This window comes from Mixophyes fleayi, chromosome 1, assembly GCF_038048845.1.
Source record: "Mixophyes fleayi isolate aMixFle1 chromosome 1, aMixFle1.hap1, whole genome shotgun sequence".
In the NCBI taxonomy this organism is placed as follows: Eukaryota; Metazoa; Chordata; class Amphibia; order Anura; family Limnodynastidae; genus Mixophyes; species Mixophyes fleayi.
Genome location: NC_134402.1, coordinates 455770362 through 455782922, shown reverse-complemented (window position 1 = coordinate 455782922; position 12561 = coordinate 455770362). Strand labels below are relative to the sequence as shown.

Here is a 12561-nt window from a genome sequence, read left to right as displayed (position 1 = left end):
GAAAGGGCCTCAGAGACGGGGGAGGAGCGCAGGGCACAGTTACTGCCATGTTCTGCAGAGATTATTACCTAATTAGCAGCTAATACTTTTTCCTCTGAGTGTATTTGAGTTTCTGGCCTGATCTGTGCGCTGTATTTACTTAAGGTCTAAAGACTTTGGATCCCTCGTACCTGTCCTGCCAGAGCGTCCGCCACACGGTCATTATTCTCCTGCTGCGCGTGGTCACACGGGGAATAAGCCCCTCTTGTCACATACAGCTCATCTATAAACGCATGGTAATATACAAGGAAATACATGCTGGACAATCTTAAGTCATTATTAAAGGGCCAATAGCCCTCCTGCTGGCCAAAATGGGTGAGGTACCCTCTGCCCTAGACATGAAAAATACTAATTTATTCAATATAGAATGCGGTTAATTTTTTTTATTATATTTGTATTTTTTTTTTTTTTTTTACAAGTATATAAATATATATTTAGTGTAAAGGCCAAATCTGTGATTTCAGTTCCGCTGCGCACGCGCTAGCCTGCTCGCACATGCTCAGATCCCCCAGAGATTGGCACAGCAAGGTGGTAATTTACCCTAACTGCCCCGGGGCAGATGTTTTGATAATTTGCAGTGATAAGTGATTTTTTTATTTATTCCTGAGATAAGTGGCGATAAACAAACCAAAAACATTCATATTTTGTAAATCGGCTCCAAAGTCCTCATGAGATATTACACGAAGCAACCACAGAATAATGGGGTCTGACAATATCACTGATTTATGGTGAACCTTTAGGGCAGCACGGTGGCTTAGTGGTTAGCACTTCTGCCTCACAGCGCTGGAGTCATGAGTTCAATTCCCGACTATGGGCCTGATTCATCAAGGTACGCAAACACATATGTGTTTCATACTTTGAGTGACGCAAACCGTTATATTTGCATTGGACGTTGAGTCCCGTATCTGCTCTGTTTGCGCTGCGTATGTGGTGTTTTACGTAGCTCAAGTCCCGTTTAGCAGATGCGTATGCCATCATATGATATGTGTGAACTGGGGGGTGTTACATTCCTCGGGTGTAATTCTGAGTGACAGGACTTGTCCTAAAGGATGGTTTCACTTCTGCTTAAATTTATTCAACAGGTGGAGCGAGTGTGTGTGTCCCAGACATATACCGAGTATTGTTACTTTGTTTCATACAAATGTGTTGAATAACAATATTCTACTGACTCTAACAAAAGACTTCGCTAACGTTACAGTTTCTTGCAGCATTATCAAATTAGTAATTTGTCACGATCGACACTCACCTGAGCCTGCGCGACGTGTGTGTGCGATAAAGGGTTAATCAAAAACAACCAACTGGTCTGTCTAAAATGATTATATTCTTCCCTTTCTATGCCACACACAGGCTGTGCCTTACCAATTATGCCACCACCAAGGTTTTTTGTGAAGAGCTGACACTCTTAGTTAGGAATCCTTAAGTTCTACCTTAAAACTAATCTATCACAATTCACTTTAATCAGAGGTAACATAAACCACAATGTTCTCCCCGTTTTCAGCTATGTAACGTTTTTACCAAACTGTCACGTGAATTTGTAAGAACACAGAGGGCCTGATTCATTAAGGGAACTAAAGTAAAAAAATTGAGTAAGTAGTCTCCTGGACAAAACCATGTTACAATGCAAGGGGTGCAAATTAGTTTTCTATTTAGCACATAAGTTAAATACTGTCTGTTTTTTCATGTAGCACACAAATACTTGATAGCTTATTTGTACACTGACATTTAAAGTTGATATTTGTGTCCTACATGAAAAAACAGTCAGTATTTAACTTATGTGCAAAACAGAAAACTAATTTGCACCCCTTGCATTGTAACATGGTTTTGTCCAGGAGACTATTTGCTCTCAATTTTTTTTACTTAACTTCCCTTAATGAATTAGTTCCAGAGACTTGAACTTTTTGGGCCTGATTCATTAAGGCAAGTTAAGCAAAAGTAATCATGCATGGCAAAACCATAGGAGGGGGGGGGGTACATTTAAAAAGTGTTTATATTTGGGGTAGGGCATATTCTAGATCATCTTTAAATGTCAGTGTACAAATAAACTATCAAGTATTTGTGTGCTACATGAAAAAACAGACAGTATTTTCCTAATGTGCAAAATAATAAACTAATTTGCACCCCTTGCATTGTAACGTGGTTTTGCCCAGAAAACTTGAGTAAGAAAACTTACTCAATTTTGTGCTTCATTTTCCTTAATGAATCAGGCCCATTACGTGTTATTTAATATGGAAAATCTACAAAGCTTAAGATAAAACAATTAACAAAAATAACACACAAATATATAATGCAATGGTTTCTTGTCAGTTGTTGTCTGTGACTGTTTATACGCACAGGTCTAGAACGCTCTATTGTTCTTGAGGCTCCGTCTAACTCTGATCTTTGTGTGTTTTCCAGATGAGCAGCTCTGCATCATGTCTTAGCCGGGTGTTTTGTCTTCTTGCTGTGACTGTCGTGTCCGTGTCGTTATCTTCACATACATGGGAGGAGGAAGGTACAGAATCATTTGTTCGCTGCTACAGACTGAGTCACCTGAAAGATTGCAGAGGTTCTCCAGTTAAATCACATCCCCCCCGCTTTTATGACCCACCCGTAGACAACTTGGTTTCACAAATGTTTATAAATATATCTATGCAGAGAAATCTGGTTTTCTTTGTCCAGATATATTACTGACTATATGTAGAAAGTGAAAATGAAAATATACTCTACTTAAAGATGAGATATGAGCTAGATAGTCCATTAAAGTACCCCCTACTCGGAGCGTGTTTGAATGTAACTGTCACTTTCCTTTCAGGTGTCGTGTATGGGAGAATTGGAGAGACTGTTACCTTAAAATGCAACAGCCGAAATGACAGGTGAGACTACAGAACCGTGTGAATAGGACAGACAGGTGTAAATTAAGGTGGAGAATTGTTTGTCACTTCCTCCATACACGGATAGTAACCCACATAGCGCTGTGCCCCTCTCCCATTTACCTGCTTAATATGCAGGTGGGTCTGTCCGTCATTTATAACCGTTAAATTATGTTGTTGATAATGGTAATGATAATGGTAATGATAATGGTAATGAAGCAAAATGTGACCTTGTGCAGAATAATATTATCAATATACCCCTAATTGTGTTTTTTCGTGGTCATTGTCCTCTCAGCCTCCATTATGTATGCGTGTGTACTTCTAGACAAGGATAATTGATCCCTACTGGGTCTGATGGGTACAAAGCGCCATATATATGTCCACCTATAACGCCGTCTCTTCTTCCTTCTGCAGCTCAGTGGCCGAGTGGAGATTCAATGGGTCCCCAGATGTCTCCTGGGGCTACTTCACTAACGTAGGAGACCTGGATCTTCCAAGTGTAGGACATTCAGTGATGGGGAACTACACCTGCCACGGCCACTCGGGGGAGCTCCTGCGCTCTTTGCTGCTCAAAGTGGGATGTGAGTAACAGTGATTTCTCTATGAGTTCATACAGATATACTTGGTGTCAGCGAGGGGCAGATTGCTGGTAGGAAGGGGTGACTATGATCATACAGATATACTTGGTGTCAGCGAGGGGCAGATTGCTGGTAGGAAGGGGTGACTATGATCATACAGATATACTTGGTGTCAGTGAGGGGCAGATTGCTGGTAGGAAGGGGTGACTATGATCATACAGATATACTTGGTGTCAGCGAGGGGCAGATTGCTGGTAGGAAGGGGTGACTATGATCATACAGATATACTTGGTGTCAGCGAGGGGCAGATTGCTGGTAGGAAGGAGTGACTATGATCATACAGATATACTTGGTGTCAGCGAGGGGCAGATTGCTGGTAGGAAGGGGTGACTATGATCATACAGATATACTTGGTGTCAGCGAGGGGCAGATTGCTGGTAGGAAGGGGTGACTATGATCATACAGATATACTTGGTGTCAGCGAGGGGCAGATTGCTGGTAGGAAGGGGTGACTATGATCATACAGATATACTTGGTGTCAGCGAGGGGCAGATTGCTGGTAGGAAGGGGTGACTATGATCATACAGATATACTTGGTGTCAGCGAGGGGCAGATTGCTGGTAGGAAGGGGTGACTATGATCATACAGATATACTTGGTGTCAGCGAGGGGAAGATTGCTGGTAGGAAGGGGTGACTATGATCATACAGATATACTTGGTGTCAGCGAGGGGCAGATTGCTGGTAGGAAGGGGTGACTATGATCATACAGATATACTTGGTGTCAGCGAGGGGCAGATTGCTGGTAGGAAGGGGTGACTATGACCTTCTGCCCCTCAGCCTTTGAGGATCTAAATAACATCTTCTTCCAAACCGACTTTTGTTGACCATTGTCCCTATTGCAATGCCTTCTGGGTAAAACATATCTATATAAGGATTTTCTCGGATATGCAGCATCGTTACTATAATTGCCTTGTTAAGAGAAGTGCGTTTTATTCAAAGGGACAGAGCTCTTCAGAATGATTTGAAATGTTTACTTAACTGTGACAGATCTTCACCCCTCGTGTCCTGTGTACGGCAGCGAGGGAGAGTGTGAGTCAGTGCAGCGTCCAGTCATTACACGTCTGATAGTGCGTTCAGGCTGCCCGGATCCCTGCGTGTTCCCAGACATAAACACTTCTCTTTCCTTGGAACGCCATGTGTGCGATGCTCCGTGTTTGTCAGCACCGCCTGTTGTTTGACAGGAGTAAATAGAAACTTGTTCTCACCTGCCGGAAGCTGTCACTTGTCCCATTATGTTACGCAGAGCGGAGACCCTGGGACTGTATCACAGGAGGCGGCTGTGTCGGACGGGTAACCTTGTCCGGCTCTCTCAAGCTCCGTTATCACTCTTCTGAATATAAATATTTACAGTTTCTGCTGGGTGGACTGACGGGAGCCGCTGTGTGTAGATATTTACCCACGGACAAGACGCAGGGGGCCTGCGCTGAGAGCAACATTTAATCACCCACTTACCGTAGCTGTGGCGGCAAAGCTCACCCTCTACTGGACTTATCTATTGTTTATTTTCCTATGTTCAATCCGTGGATGCTCAATTTGAGCGACTGCCTTTAATCATAACTTGTTATAAATTAATTGTGCAAGTTCTTGTACCGATGATTTTGCTATTGCAGTTGATGTAGCATTGGACACAAGTATGGCGGTAAAGGATCACTCTCTGCCTGTGTAGAGTTGTAGACAGCTGTAGGAGGTGTATCTGTTGCAGGTGATTAACCCCTATTGCAAGATACCCAATAATGAGAATGGTCTTCAGCATGGACCTTGCAAGTGTTTTAAAACAAATCCTTTTTTTTTATAAAGCGAGCCCCAGTCCCGAAAGTGCCCCCAGCACCAGCCCTAATATACCAGGCTGCTATCAGCAATTTCAGACAGTTTCTATTAAATACAGAGCTGCTTCACTCTGATTGGTTAGTAGCGGTTGAGACACCACGTGGTGTCTGACTGCTAACCACAGTGACCTGCAAGGATACAATGTAGCTCATTGATAAAGTATATCAATGAGATTCATTGTATCAATATAGCTCATTGCGGTTAGCGGTGAAGTCTTATGCGGGGCAAATACAAATGATTAAAAATAGATACAATTTATGGAAACCTTAAAACAGTAAAAAAAAAATCTTTATTCAAATAATAAAGCGTTTTCTTAGTGATTTTAATCAGAGATGGCGCTAACACAACAGGTATTGTGTCCATCGCTGTGATTTGGCTTTTTGATAAATCAGCCCCTTAGCGATGCAGCTTACATGTTAGTATGTAGACCAATCCTCTGATACAGTATATATTGTATATTACTTGAAGAATTACAATTGTCAGATTAATAGTTTAGGTATTTTTATGGGTAGAACTCGTGATAAAGCAGCTGCGTGAAGCATTATGTAAATGTTTCCTCTCTGCCCTGTTGGTCTACCGACCTCTCGCCCCAGACAACACTATAAATCTGTCATGTTAAGGCCGCCTCTGGCAGTGGAAGGGCTCCCTTATCAGCAGTATTGTACTATTCGCTCCTATAACGTGTAATGAGTATCTGTAGCATGTTCTGGTACATCGCTACTACCGGTATATGAGATATATATATATAATTCCGCACACATTACACCCATGTTGTGTTGTGTTTGCAGATCTCCCGGGCATGCCATCCGTCACCTGCAGAGCTTCTGATTATCACAACTTTTCCTGTTACTGGAAGCCGGCTGTGGACACTCTCCTGCCTACGAGATACATCACGTCGTATCGGTGAGATTACATTCTGTATAGTTACTGGGGAGCAGACTTATATTTATCCTTTGTTCTTACACCCATGTCCTGAAAATGGATATCTGGAGTATTGGAATTATTAACAGGACGGTCTCGTATAGAATTATACTAAAAGGTGCCCCCCAGCTTCCCCAGATGACATCGAGGCATTGACCTGTGCAGGCCCTTGTGCAACTTTTACTAAGCACAATGCTTTAACGCTCTGCCTTCCATCTGTGCCTTTCAGCCATGCATTTATATCATCAGGTAATGCTGTTTATTTTGGGTGCTCAAGATATGACACGATGCCGCTCAGTTCTGAGAATTGCAAACAGCAGCAGCTGTTGAGCAGTTTTGTGCTGAATACAATAAACTGGCCGATGATATAAAGGCATTGCTGGAAGACATTTGCGGTTGCCAGTATGAAAAGGGAATGTTTTTAGTAATTAGTGCAGTGTTGAAGGAGGAAATAATGGGTTTTGAAGGTCACAATTGTGTTAGAAACACAAAGTGGTGGAAAAAGTGGACCCTGGGTATGGATATGAAACAGAATGGCTCTTTGGATACAATTGTAGAGCTGATATGTGTTGTATCTAAGGGCCACAACCCTAATCTGCCTGGGTGTTTTAGAGCTGAGAACAATGGAAGGAAATGCATGTAGTGAAAGTTGTAGGAGTGCAGATCATTAGCTTACAGTCGTCTGAAGGTGGAAAACCGTTTTAAATTAAGTTTTGCTTCAGTGCAGGGGGGAGGTGAGCCCAGGATGGTGCCTCTTGGTGGGGACGTGTACACGTGGGGAAAAGTTCCCGACAAGTGGACAATTCCTTTAATTATATTTTATAGTAATTGCCATGAGGTTTAATCCTGTGTGTTATCGATAACTTGCACGTTTCTGTTGCCAAATAAAGAGCCACAAACCCCAACTATGATATTTTCAGATATGAACGTAGAATACGCTGTGCAGTGTTACCCTGACACCACAATTACTGTACTGTTACAATAGTAAAGTATTACACCCCTCTCAGGCAGCTGTAGCTCCTCCCACATCCTTAGGACAGTGTCCTGATGGGATTCCACGCAGGTCACAAAAAGCTAAGGGTGATGATCACTTGAGCAACTATGACATCACTGGGTTGGGCCCTGTGTATGAATTAACCAATCCACACACTGCAAAGCAAGTGCGCAAAACTGTCAGTCACTCTGTGTCTGCTCTGTTAGTAAACCATTAATAACATATAGTCCTACTGCAGAGGAGTGAGAGAGAGCATGGTGGTCATATCTAGTTACATATAAACACTCCATGTATATCGCTCAGCTCTGTCATACACAGCTTTTCACATATTAATATCAAATAGCGAATTTACTTGTCTTTAAATATAGCGATACATCTGCTGGTGTTTACTCAATCACAGGACAAAGCAATAGACTGGTAAATTGATGAAGTCACTTTATCTCCCCCTCCCCACAGCCACAGGGAACGTGATATCTATCTTGTATATTTTATGGTTACAGACACTACAATCCAGGTCTATTACAGTCTAAAATCAAATAGCTGGAACTTGAGGAACATTATCAGCTTTAAAAGAAAACTATTTTTAAGCATGTTGTATTTTTGTTTTACATCGCTGCAAGTGTCCACCCAAAAATATCAACAAAAGTCATTTTGCACAATTATTATCGGTATGTTTGTATATATTAATATGCATGAAAGCTACAGCTATACATTTCATCCATAGACGTCAATAATAGCGCCACCTACTGCCCAACAAAAGTCTGTACATTGCAGGACGTCTGCAAGGTGCTGCTAAACACTCTGCAACATACTAACGCAGGCCCTGGCCAACCTGTTACTCTCCAGGTGTTTTTAAACTACAAGTTCCAGTATGCCGTGCCAACTATCAGCTGTCTGTCTACTGGCAAAGCATGCTGGGGCTTGTAGTTTCACACCACCTAAAAAGCCACAGGTTGGTCTAACGCCTCTAATACCGAGGACTCTGCTGGTTTCATCCTACGAGGATGCATACACTGATTTTCATCTTTTCTACCATATCTGTTTTCTTGGTATATATATATATATATATATATATATATATATATATATATATATATATATATATATATATATATATTCTGACTCCGAAGTGTTACTTGTTCTTGGCAGAATTACGTTTTTTTTCCATGTGGTTTTATTTTGAGTAAAGTGGAGAAGTTGCTGCCTTTAGCTCTTGGCTGTAATTTTAGATTTGTAATTTACTTGGTTCTATTAAATTTAGAACTGAGCTGTATAATGGGCTGGTTAACCCTCCACGAGCAGGTAGATTAGGAACAAATTACATTTTCAAAGCTGTTTTACAAATTGTTTGGCTTATTTTGCTGCAAAATACTGGAGCTGGACCTGGTTGTTCCCAGTGCTCTCCCAAATGCACCACTCAGCAGAATATACTGACCACGCTCCAACCTCAGCTCTATTCAACTGTGTTTGTACAACACCCTGTGCAGGTATAAATCCTGGAGTAACATGACATAACCCACATTCAGAGCAGTAGTGTGATAAGTACTGCAGAGTAATACGCAGAGGGATGCTGTGCAGGTGTAAATTCAGGAGTAACATGACATATCCCACATTCAGAGCAGTAGTGTGATAAGTACTGCAGAGTAATAGGCAGAGGGATGCTGTGCAGGTGTAAATTCAGGAGTAACATGACATAACCCACATTCAGAGCAGTAGTGTGATAAGTACTGCAGAGTAATACGCAGGGGGATGCTGTGCAGGAATATATCCAGGAGTAACATGACATAACCCACGTGCTGTGCAGAGCAGTAGTGTGATAAGTACTGCAGAGTAATAGGCAGGGGAATGCCGAGCAGGTGCTGGGATATAAAGGATTACATTCTGCAGGTGTGAAGGGCAGCGAGGGATTAATGTTTAATAGCTGGGTCACAGGTAATATGATTCTAGTGGTTACATGTCTGTATATTAGGGAGCTCTGCACATAACGCTCCCCCTGTACTCTGCACACAGAACCCATTCACCAGCCGCTGGCATCGGCTTCCTTATCGCTGCTGCTGGCTGGTACAGGAAGGAGGACGGGAGGGGCCCCAGTCTGCAGACTGAGAGGACCCATTGATATGTACGGCCCCCTGACCTGGGATCCTCTGTCATTGTGGGGGGCACTAGTGTATAGTTACACCAAGCACCCGTATGTGGGGCAGAGAGAGGTGGTTCTGAGAACGAGGGATGTTACTGAATACAAAGAGAGTTCATAAATTCAGTTTATGTACATTATGCTGTGTATTCCATAGCCGTGTATAGAGGAAACCGGGCACAGTAGACACTTATTACCTATCATGTAGGAGACAGTAGGATATGGTTGGCAGTAGGTGGGTGAGTGCTGGCTGCATGGGATGGCACACCAGCGGAGGTGGTAGATGGTCAGAAAATATATTGAAAAAAATAAGTTAAGTAGTGAATATCTTACAGGCGCACAGGGAAGCTGAAGAGTTAAACTGTGTGATGAGAAGGATTGGATCATATTTTCACATTATAGATTATGAGGAAATTTTGATCTAGACCTATTTTACTGGAGCTGGGTATTAGAATATTCATAGAGCTGGATTAACATGCAGCCAATCAGAACATTAGAATATTCATAGAGCTGGACCTAGTGTAGCCAATCAGAGCATTAGAATATTCATAGAGCTGGACCTAGTGTAGCCAATCAGAGCATTAGAATATTCATAGAGCTGGACCTACTGTAGCCAATCAGAGATTATGTCATCGCAGGGCTAGTGTAACCCAATCATGGAATCAGAATGACCACAGTCACAAAAGAGCACAGTGTAAGAGGTGCAAACTCCGTCTATATGGAACAAGTTGTAGTGAAAGTTTGTGATGACGTTTAGTTTACTCTGTTTGCTGCTAGTTGTTTCTGACAGCTCCTATCACTATATATATATATATATATATATATAGCTGTGTCTTTCTCTATAGGTCTAAACTATAGACTAAACTAAGTTGTGCTGTTTGTTATAGTGCAATGATTATTCAGCCACAGGACACTGCTTCATGCAGTCTGAGATTTAGTTTTTCTTGGCCATATGTCAGTGCCTAGATATTTTACACATGTAAATATACAGAAAACACAATTTCAGCGGGATAGATTAATATGTACCCATATGCGTTGCTAAACATTCATAGAAACTAAAATACAAACACACCCTGGTTAAGGATAACTTTTAGGCTCTTGATGTGAATTATGCTAACGAGTGTAAGTATCTGATTGGATGCGGTGGGACACAGCTCGTTTTAGTCAATAAATAAGTTTATTACTATATTACTATATTACACAGCCGGTTTGTTCTTTAATGCGGAATTCTTGAACCTCGCTGCGTTAACATCCCCCCGATCCGCCCACAGCATGAGATGGGGCCCGTGGGGTTTAGCGCAGGCCTTCAGAAGGGGCTCAGTGCAGATTTACATATTTGTGAGAGGAGCCCGGCTCTGCCAGTTTCAGGTCAGTAGACACTGAGAGGCCATGCCAGAGCGCGCACTGCATTGTGGGTAATAACTGGCAGGGAAGGAACATGTGTCTGTGCTGCGGGGGAAGCGGGGCCTCATTGTGCGGCTGTACAGGCACATTCTGGCTGCCAGACGCCAGGGGCGACTTCGGGGAGAGTGTAAATGAATTATACTGCCCGTCCTGTATCGTTACCATGAGACGTGCTGTGGATTCTGCTGTGTTTCTGAGGTGTCCGCATGAAATGTTTATCATTCTGTTCCACGAATCGGGATTTTCAGCTTCCTTCAGTGAGAATCTTATTTGTGTACACGTTACCTGGGCTTGTATGGGGCCCTTTAGTTATCAGTAGATCCGCCAGCAAAACTGACTACAGGAAATATTAGAAACAAGCCCTCGGACGTCCACTCCTTCGCTATTTTATTACTTTGTATGGTGCATACAGTGCTCTGCTAGAAATATAGTGTTTATTGATATTAGGGCCTTGTCCCAAGCGCTTATTACCTAGTACCTCCAATTCACTGTGTTTCTACAAGGCCATCAACAAAGCTGCACCAACATACATCTCCTCACTTGTCTCAAAATATCTCCCAACTCGGCAACTCCGTTCTACACAAGATTTGCGTCTCTCATCCACCCTCGGTACATCCTCCCATTCCCGGTTACAGGACTTTTTTCGGGCTGCACCCACTCTATGGACTTCTCTCCCTCGCACAATAAGACTCTCCTCTGGTCTACAAACTTTCAAGCGTTGTCTGAAAACCCACCTCTTCAGACAAGCTTATAATATTCCTCAACCACCCTCTTAACCTCACTACACATTACCCTATTACCACCCGTTACACAATTTCACACAAGACAAGTACCCCCCTGACCAACATTGTTGTGTGACAGGATCATTTAGCTTATGAGTCACTTTTACCTTTGCAGTCTGGCTGGGCCGCAATGCAAAATGTAGACTTAACCTCATGTATCAAACTCCCATTGTCCCATAGATTGTAAGCTTGCGAGCAGGGTCCTCTCACCTCTCTGTCTGTTTTACCCAGTTTGTTTATTAGTTTACTGTGTTTGTCCCCAATTGTAAAGCGCTACGGAATATGTTGGCGCTATATAAATAAATGATGATGATGATAATGTTTCACAGGGCATGTTCTTTTCAGAATACTTTGCCCTCCCTTAGTCATCCACAGAGGAGGCTGGTGAGATGGGTACAGCCGGGGCACAAACTTATCCTAAAACGCAGTTAAATCTGTGCATCACAGCGCCATTAGTTGCCACGGTAAGACTTTCCTGTCTGATTATGATTGAGAGATGACACAGTTGGTGACAGACCATACACTGCGTTCCGCTGAGGTCCTCCTGGGTGAATGACCAGCTCCTCAGACGTCCTCCAGAAGAGGAAGAACAAGAACCTACACTGGACAAGGAAAGGACAAAATGTGGACATGTTGTTTAAAGGAAACAATATTAAGGACAGGAGGAGAACAGGAATCAGAAATTGGGCTGAAGCTACAAATAGGACGTCCAACCGTCCATGTGGGGATGATATTATTTTGGAACCATCGCCCATCAGATGATCCTGGATGATCCTTGGTCCCTGTCCAGCGTCCCAACAGGAAATATCTGCGTGGAGCGTCAGCGGATCCCTCTATTTATAGAGACTGTTTTGTCTATCTCCTGTCCTGCACTTTATCACATTGTTCAGTACCAGTGAATCTTTACTTCAGCTTTCTACAGCCACGACATCTCAGGGTGCACATATATATATATATATATATATATATATA

The 12561-nt window shown here is 42.6% G+C and overlaps 1 protein-coding gene across 3 annotated transcripts in view; it reads left to right on the top strand.

Moving 5' to 3' along the window:
* IL11RA (interleukin 11 receptor subunit alpha) overlaps positions 1 to 12561 on the top strand; it is a 93306-nt gene that overhangs the window by 59812 nt on the left and 20933 nt on the right. For all 3 annotated transcript variants that reach the window (XM_075187069.1, XM_075187052.1, XM_075187062.1), the window contains exons 2-5: positions 2434 to 2530; positions 2831 to 2891; positions 3303 to 3469; positions 6143 to 6257. In XM_075187069.1, the coding sequence (XP_075043170.1) occupies positions 2434 to 2530; positions 2831 to 2891; positions 3303 to 3469; positions 6143 to 6257 (440 nt within the window). The remainder of the gene's footprint in view (positions 1 to 2433; positions 2531 to 2830; positions 2892 to 3302; positions 3470 to 6142; positions 6258 to 12561) is intronic.